The sequence below is a fragment of the Erinaceus europaeus genome, chromosome 5, assembly GCF_950295315.1.
Source record: "Erinaceus europaeus chromosome 5, mEriEur2.1, whole genome shotgun sequence".
In the NCBI taxonomy this organism is placed as follows: Eukaryota; Metazoa; Chordata; class Mammalia; order Eulipotyphla; family Erinaceidae; genus Erinaceus; species Erinaceus europaeus.
This window is the reverse complement of record NC_080166.1, coordinates 125532221-125541453: the sequence shown is the minus strand read 5'-3', so window position 1 is coordinate 125541453 and position 9233 is coordinate 125532221. Positions and strand designations below refer to the sequence as shown.

General features: G+C 46.3%; 1 protein-coding gene across 1 annotated transcript in view; it reads left to right on the top strand.

Moving 5' to 3' along the window:
• Positions 1-1272: 1272 nt before the first annotated feature.
• Positions 1273-9233, top strand: part of UGGT2 (UDP-glucose glycoprotein glucosyltransferase 2) — a 146887-nt gene continuing 138926 nt past the window's right edge. Inside the window, exons 1-2 of the mRNA XM_060191876.1 lie at positions 1273-1565; positions 6792-6874. Of these exons, the coding sequence (XP_060047859.1) occupies positions 1288-1565; positions 6792-6874 (361 nt within the window). The 5' untranslated portion in view covers positions 1273-1287. The remainder of the gene's footprint in view (positions 1566-6791; positions 6875-9233) is intronic.

Below are 9233 nucleotides of genomic sequence, written 5' to 3'. Positions count from 1 at the left end.
ATTCTCCTGCAGTTGGTGCATGGGATGGGGGTAGGGGATGACCTTTGGGGAAATTGTCAGGTGACTCCAATCTGTAGGGAAATCTTGGAGGGTTGAAAAAATTTTCAACAGGTGTTTGAAATTTTTTCTAATAATAATAAAAAACTTTAGGCGGGGGGGAGATATAGCATCATGGTTATACAAAAGACCCTCGTGCTTGAGGCTCCAGAGTCCCAGGTTCAATCCCCAGCACCATCCTTAGTACAGTAGCGCTGTACCCTAGTCTGTCTCTCATCTCCTGCTAATTAAAGCAAATAATAATAATAATAATCTATTTGCAAGTGTGTTGTTACAAAGCTAGGTGTCAGCTCCACCAAATTGTCTTCTTCCTCCAGCCCCTGGCTCCACCTCACTGGGTTCCCAATTTCAGCCAATTCAAGGACTCCAAGTGGGTGCGGGCAGAGAGAGTGCTGTTAGCGAGCATAAATCAAACCACCATCCACTGAAAGGAAGCAAAGATGTTAATTGACGAATTGCAATCCGGGCGGAGATGGTGACTGGTGTTAGTCTAACAAGCTCGACCCCGAACAGGGCTCAAACCACACAATTTATAGGAATTCAGACTACACTCAGGGAGGGGGAGCATATCACCTTATCAACCTACATCCAATAACAGGCTATAGCAAACACAAAATCCAATCATTTCAAACTTAGCGAAAGCATGATCCATTCAAAGCAAAGCGCCGGCTAGTTTCAAACATAGCAAGATCACACAGCCACTAAAATTCAACCAGGCAGGGTCACCACATCCTCCCACCATCAGCTATGACCACCCATCTGGTAAACAGCATGCCACAAACTCTGTGCAAAGGTCCTGATAAGGCTTGTCCCCATGCAGGGTCCTTCGAACAACTTACAAAACAATGGGTGGCCTTCACTGATTAGGTCTTGTTTTTCAAGGGAAAAGGGCAAAGAATTTTCCATCTCACACTACAAGCATCTTCTACTAAAAGCACTTAACAAACAACTGCATAAAAAGGGAATTTCAAGGATACTGCCTTTTACAAGTGCATCAACTTTCAGAATTTAATTTTTTTTTTTACGCCAGTGCACGTCCAGTTAGCAGTCTCTGGGGACCCCAGCTGACATTTGGGGAGTCCAGCAGCCCCCAGCCCCGGGTCCCACAGCGCGGGTGGCAAACCCGCTGGAATATCAGCACCCACCCCCCCAAATCCCGGCTCCTCTGCGCCGCCCGCCCCGACGTGGCTCCCAGGCTCCGCGCGCCCTCTGCGCCGGCGGGCACTGCGCATGCGCGCGCCCGAGCCGCGAGTAACGGACTCGAGCTCCCCGGCCGGAAGTGGGCGGCCGCGCGCCGAGGAGCCGGCGGTGGTGTGGCGGCGGCGGCAGCGGGCGGTGGGCTCGCGCTTCCCTCTCGGCGCAATGGCCTCCCCCGTAGGTCCGCGCCTCCTGGGCTACGCTGCGCTCTGGCTCGCGCTTCTGGGCGCCCCCGCGACCTCGGCGTCCAAGGCGGTGACGGCTCACCTGGCCGCGAAGTGGCCCGACACCCCGCTGCTGCTGGAGGCCAGGTGGGGCGGGCGGGGGCCCCAGACCACCCGGCGGCGCCGGCACCCACGGGGCAGCCCCTCTCCGCCGCCCCTGCACGCACCCCACCCCGCCTCCCCCGCGGGGGCTTGGGACTCGGGGTGCCCCCATCCCCGCGCCCTTCGCGTCCTGTCGGCCCGCAGGGAAGAGCGGGGCTCGGGGCGAGCACTGGGGGGCGGCGGGGCCCGGGCGGGGGCGCAGGCCGCGGCCCCCAGGTGGCAGCTGCCCCCTCCCCGCCTCCCCGGGAGTTGGGTGCACGGGGCCGGGTCCCGAGTTGGGGAACTGGCTGCTCCGAGGCCCAGCGGTGCAAACGGGGGAACTTCTTTTCCTGGAGATGGCATGAAGTTAGTGGAAAGACTGGGTCGTGTGTGTGTGTGTGTGTGTGTGTCCGTCCCACCACCAAAAAAAGGGGCCTTTTCAGCCCAGTTTTTGACGGAGACATGGCCCCGCCTAACTGTGCGTTGTTTCTTTTTAAAAAATTTTTTTTAAATATTTTATTTATTTATTCCCTTTTGTTGCCCTTGTTGTTTTATTGTTGTAGTTATTATTGTTGTTGTTGTTGTTGGATAGGACAGAGAGAAATGGAGAGAGGATGGGAAGACAGAGAGGGGGAGAGAAAGACACCTGCAGACCTGCTTCACCGCCTGTGAAGCGACTCCCCTGCAGGTGGGGAGCCGGGGGTTCGAACCGGGATCCTTATGCCGGTCCTTGTGCTTTATGCCGGTCCTTGTGCTTTGCGCCACCTGCGCTTAACCCACTGCGCTACAGCCCGACTCCCCTGTTCGCTGTTTCTATGCGTCACTCCTACAGATCAGCGCAGTTAAGTCTGGTTGGTAATTGGTCATCGTGTTGTACAAAACCTTCTTCCTTTCTTTCTTCCTCTTTTTGATTTCTGATTTTCCTTTTTTTTCTGTTTAAGGTTTTACTAATTTACTAATAAGGCTCGTACAGGAAAGGAGAGAGAGGCAGAGCATCACTCGTGGGATGCCCAGCATCCAACTTGGAACAACCCAACGCGCGGCCCCACGACGGCTTCACTAAGTGTTCCTTCTCTCTTGCCGCTAGACTCGTTGGGAAATATAGACCTATTTTTAAAAGGGATATACAAACACACATATACATGGCATTGTTTCAGTTTTTGTTTGTTTTGACTCTTTATGAGACAGGCTGGCAGGCCTGAGCTTAAAGTTAAGCTCTGGGATATTTGGTTCTAAGGATGGAATCTAGGCCCTCAAGCTCTGCCGCTGAACTATCCCCACGACCCAGGAAGGACTTTTTTATTTTATTTATTTATTTTTATTTGATAGAGAGAGAAATTGAGAGAAGGGGGACATAGAGAGGGAGAGAGACAGAGAAACACCTGCAGACCTGCTTCACCGCCTGTGAAGCAACTCCCCTGCAGGTGGGGAGCCGGGGGCTTGAACCTGGATCCAAACCGGTTCTTGGGCTTTGCGCCACGTGAGCTTAACCTGCTGTGCTACTGCCTGGCTTCCTATTTTTTTAATTGGGGAGATTAATGGTTTGCAGTCAACAGTAGATACAGTTGTTGGTACATGTGTGAAATTTCTCAGTTTTCTGCAAGATACTCTCAACATCCCCCCCACTCCCAGCCTAGTTTCCACTGTCGTGTACCAGGACCTGAAAGCCCCCCATCCCCTTGGATTGCTTTGGTGCAGTACAGCAAACCCAGTCCAAGTTCTGCTTTGTGTTTCTCCTTCTATTCCTGTATCTCAGCTTCTGCCTATGTGTGAGATCATCCCATATTCATCCTTTTCTTTCTGGCTTATCTCACTAAATACGATCCCTTCAAGCTCCATCCAAGATGAAGTAAAGAAGGCACACTTATTATTTTTTACAGCTGAGTAGTATTCCATTGTGTATATATACCACAACTTGCTCAGCCACTCATCTGTTGTTGGACACCTGGGTTGCTTCCAGGTTTTGGCTATTACAAATTGTGCTGCTAAGAACATATGTGTACACATATCTTTTTGGATAGGTGTGTTGGGTTCCTTAGGATATAGCCCCAGGAGAGGAATTGCAGGGTCATAGGGTAGGTCCACTTCTAGCCTTCTGAGAGTTCTCCAGACTGCTCTCCACTGGACCAATTTACATTCCCAGCAGCAGAGCAGGAGGGTCCAGGAGGGATTTTTAAGACTTGCTCTCCTATCAGAGTTTCATAGGCAGTAAGTCTTATTAATTGTATGGTAATAAACTGTAACTGCACCTAGCATAGCATCCTTAGGGTTTATTCATGATGTCAGAAATGGCAAGGTCTCACCACCACCTTTTTTAACGATTAACATTTCTGTGGGCAGGTAGCTTGTTCCCCCATCTTGGCTACCCTGAGTAATGGGGAATGCACGGCTATCTTTTCAAATGAGCCCAGAGTTAGAATTGTTGGGCTGTGCTCCATTTTGAGCTTTTTGAGGAAGTTAGCATACTGTTTCTATAGCGGTCACACGGATTTCCCACCAGCAGTGCACAAAAGTTTTTTTGTTTGGTTTGATTTTTTTTCTCTCCACATGCTCACCTGGACGTACTCCCTCCACCCCCCACACCCCCCCTCCACTAATCTTTTGCCATCAGGGGCTATTTGTGGCCTATGTGATTGCGCCTTTCCCAGAGTAGGCTTTGAATTTCAGACAGCGGGTGAGAGGAGGCAGACGGGAGGGATGCCACAGCACCGCTCCATCACTTGAGAAGTTTCCTCATTGTGGTGTGTCTGTGTGGCCGAAAGCTCCAGCCCAGGTCCTCTGACATGGTAACGCGGATGCTCTACTGGGTGAGATAGTTCCCAACCCCTGTGAGTTGGCTGTTTTAGTATAAGACAGGCAGACGCTCCAGGTAACCAAAGCATTGCTACGTGATGGAGCTCTCTTGTATATGTGGTGCCAGGGATCAAACCTACATCCTCACATACTCAAGTTTGCGGTCTAACCACTTAACCACTTCCTCCTGTTACTGGGTATTATGTTTTCAAGAATGGCCTTTCTAACGGATGTGGGATGATACTTCATTGTGATTTTGATTCCCCTTCCCCGATAGGGTTTTGGGCATTCTTTTCAGGTTTTGTTGACTGTCTGTTACATCTTCTCTGGAAAACAGTCTGTTCAGCTTCTCTGCTCAAGTTCTAACTGGATTTTTAATTTCAGTACAGTACCAGCATCACAACTTTATGCTGGTGCTCTGCTGCTGATCCACCTTGCTGGCCCGCTTTTTTATTCTCCTCCTTTTCTTCCTCCTCCTCATTGTTGATTTAATTTAGACAGAAAAATTACAGGCTGTAGTTCCGTACCACACCCACCACCGAAGTTCTGTGCCTCTACCTGCCCCAGCTGTGACCAGCATAGTTCTCACAAAGTCTTTGAAAAGACAGTTTGCTTTGCTTTCTTTATGGCAAGTCTGTGTGGCTCAGTTCTCTAAATTCCACATGAGTGAAGCCATGTGGTAGTTGCCTTAGGGCTCCTTCCTTATGTATTTTTAGGAAGGAGAGGCGTGGAGGCCCTCCACCCACCACCGTGGAGCTGCGCCTGTTTCTGTCTCTGGCGCTCTCCTGGGAGGGACCAGCGCTGTCTGCCTGCTGGAGCACCACTCTAGCCCGTTTTCTCTGCTCTTTGCTACCTCTTACACCATTGAGGTCAGCAACATCGACAGCAAGTGTTGGGGGACTTCTCACTGCTTTAAGATCTTGTGTTTGAGGGCCGGCAAGATAGCTCCCTTGGACAGTGCACTTGCTGGGGCGTGACCCAAGTTCAAACCCTGCCCCTGGGTACTGTGGTGCTGTGGTGTCTTTCTCTCTGGTTTTCTGTATCTTGCCTTTCTGTCTGAAAGTGTCAGCCTGGAGCAGTGAAGCCCTGTGACAATTTGTTTGCAAATCCTGTTTGGTAGGTTAATGTTGGTAGTTTTCACTCCTGCTCTACCCCTTCAGGGGCCATCTCAGACTCCAAGAGTGGTTTACACTAGGTGACAAATACTTGCTTTTGTGCGAAGCACTAGTTTGAGTTTGCCAACGCTGGAGAGAATCTGGCGACTGCTTTAGGGTTTAACTAGTTAACTCTCAAGTTTCTTTGGACTTGAAGGCAAAAGACCTGCTACACCATTTTCCTATTGTTTCAAAAGGTAGTTTCTGTTTTAAATAGTAAAAAAATAGTCTGGACAAATTAGTAGTCAAGTAGAATAATAGTTCGACTTTCACAAAGTCTTTGTAGGGTGGACATCCCTGCTTGCCTGGACAGCGTGCTGCTTTCCACTCCTGCAACACGGGTTCAAGGCCACTGGGACGACACTAGGCGATACTTCATGTTGTGGCCTCTCTCTCTGTCTCTCCCCCACACACTCTTTTAGCTGATGAAGTAAGTTCAAAGTGGTGAAACCCCAGTGATGGCAAAGAAAGCAAAACTACAAAGTGTTGATAGACCCAGTATTTATTACCATTAAATGATGGTTCCCGGGTACCTTTACATGGAGAAATGATCAAGTTAGTTTCCCTCTTTCCCTCTCTCTCTGTAACTAATAATGAAGAAAAGACAAGGGTAATTTCTCATACAGTCCTTAAAATGTTCTTGTTTTATTTTCACAGCTCAGTTCTGGTTTATGCTAGTGTGAGGTATTTATTTAACTTGAGGTCTCAGAGCCTCGGGCATGGAATTTTTTTTTATATTTATTTATTTTCCCTTTTGTTGCCCTTGTTGTTTTTTATTGTTGTTGTAGTTATTGTTATTGGTGTTGTTGTTGTTGGCTAGGACAAAGAGAAATGGAGAGAGGGGAAGACAGACGGGGAGAGAAAGACACCTGCAGGCCTGCTTCACCGTCTGTGAAGCAACTCCTCTGCAGGTGGGGAACCAGGGGCTCAAACCTGGGTCTTTATGCTGGTCCTTGCACTTCACCCCACTTGCACTTAACCCACTGCGCTACTGCCCGACTCCAGCATGGAATTTTTTTGCAGAACCATTATCCTGTCTCCCCAACCTCTCTCATACAGTCTTTATTTGAATATGATTATGTCCTTGTGGTTGAGAATATCTGGGGTAAGTGTTATTCACTTGTTTTCTTTCTTTGTGACTGTTCATGGAAATTTGTAATTAGACATTAATCTTTAGAGGTTTTGTGGTCATCATACACTAATCTGGTTCAAAAGTATAATTTAGGTTATCTAAACCAGTTTTTATTTCCATCTATTAACTGGTTGCTTTTATTCTTTTTAATAGTGAATTTATGGCAGAAGAAAGTAATGAAAAATTTTGGCAATTTTTGGAAACTGTACGAGAATTAGCAATTTATAAGCGAACAGGTAGGTGACATGTTTATTTTAACAAAGAATTGTATCTGTGCATGTACTACATGTTTATGGTTTTCACCAGTAAAGAGAAATGTGAATGTTTAATTGGATTAGTAAGTCTAAATATTAAATTTGAGAAGACATTTTAATGGTAACTATTCCAAGCATTTCTGAAAACACAGGGCTTTGGTAATATCTTAGAATAAAACCCAAATAAGGAGCATTGTTTGGATATTGCCAAGCAATTTCTTCTTGGATAATCAAGAAGAAGAAATTCTTGATTTATAGTTTTTCTTATTTTTTTAAATAGTATTAGTTTTGCATCTAGTAACATTGTATTTTTCTGTTTGCCAGAATACTTGTAAATTTTTAGAGAAATTTCCAGTGTTTACCCTCAGCAACTCAGGTAATCTGGTATACAATATAGAGATGGAGTTAAAACTCCTACTTTTAAATAGATGTGAAAACTTAGCTCTCTCATTTCTGTATACATATAACTTGAGAATTAAAAATGTTTACTGGCTCCTAAATATTTCTTAGGGCAAGTCATTAAGTTAAAGGTACTGAAAATTGATAAGAGCAGCAAAGACAGGTTAATTATTATAAAGAACAATTACTAGGAGTCTGGCGGTAGCGCAGTGGGTTAAGCGCAGGTGGCGCAAAGCGAAAAGACCGGCTTAATTATCCGGGTTCGAGCCCCCAGCTCCCCACCTGCAGGGGAATCGCTTCACAGGCAGTGAAGCAGGTCTGCAGGTGTCTATCTTTCTCTCCCCCTCTCTGTCTTCCCCTCCTCTCTCCATCTCTCTCTGTCCTATCCAACAACGACATCAATAACAACAACAATAATAACTACAACAATAAAAAACAACAAGGGCAACTAAAGGGAAATATTTTTTTTAAAAAAAAGAACAGTTATTTATCTCTCTTTACATGAATAGAATAAGTGATTTTAACAGATTCCTTCAAGAATTAGCTTCTTTAGACATGGAGGAAGCCTCACACAATGAAGATTAGATGGATTTTATTTCTGAGTGGAAATGTAAGATAAATTAGAATTTTGAATGTTCATTTACTGAAACACGTTTGGTTCACGTGGCTTGGAAGTTTATAATTTTGTGATGTTACATGCTGAGTTTAAACAGTAAAGTGGCCAAACATATCTTAAAGACTTTTTGATTAAAATATTTCCCCAAACAAGTAATTTGTTCTTAAAAAGTTTTAAGGGCCAGGCAGTGGATAGCTTCCAGTCCCCATCTACAGGGGAAAAGCTTCATGACTGATGAAGTAGTATTGGAAGTTTCTCTCTCTCTCTACCTCTCTCTCCCCCTTCCCTCTCTATTTCTCTCTGCCACTGTCCAACAGACAAATAAATGAATAATAATGTTTTTGAAAATCACACATTAAAAAAAAAAAAACTTTACCGGGGGCTTGGTGGTAGCACAGCAGGTTAAGTGTACATGGCACAAAGCGCAAGGACTGACCTAAGGATCCTGGTTTGAGCCCCTGGCTCCACACCTGCAAGGGGGTCACTTCACAAGAAGTGAAGCAAGTTTGCAGGTGTCTGTCTTTCCCCCTCTTTGTCTTCCCCTTCTCTCTCGATTTCTCTCTGTCCTATCCAACAACAACAGTTATAATAACAATAACAACCACAACAAGGGCAACAAAAATGGAAAAAAAAAAAAAAAAAGCCTCCAGGAGCAGTGGATTCATAGTGCTGGCACCAAGCCCCAGCGATAACCCTGGAGCAAAAATAATAATAACAATAATAACCTACCGTTAGTAATCGTTGAGTCATAGGATATGCTATAAACTACATTAGATGAGGAGAATACAAGGCCAGCTAAGTGTGGTCTGCATTCTCCAGGCCCCATATAACAGTGGAGATGGTAAACGGCTCTGTACAGCATTAGCTGATCAGAGCTTTAATGGGATGCACCTTCCATGAATGCAGAAGGGAGACTGTCTGCCCTCAGTCTTGCAGGGAGTCCAGCTCAGACTCTCCACTGGAGTGCTGTTTGAATGTGAGGGTTTGCGTAGGTGGTGGGGAAGGCAGAAGGCCTTTATTTATTTATTTTCTTTCTTTCAGTTTTTTAGAACTGGCTGTTTCTGTCTATCTGCTTTAGTCACCTCACTTCTGAGCTTTTTGTCAAGAACTGGAAAGCAGCTGAGATTGTTAGCACACTTACAAGCTAAACACAGTTTCCAGGAGCACAGATAGTCCCAGACCAGGGCTGAAAGACTTCATCAACACCAGTGGGGCCACAGACTCACTGTGCTCAGCCAGGCCCCACAGCAGTAATGCTGAGACTTGCACTGTCAGCACTGAGAGCCTCGTAGGTCGGGGTGATGGACTGGAGGGGCTGTTGAACAT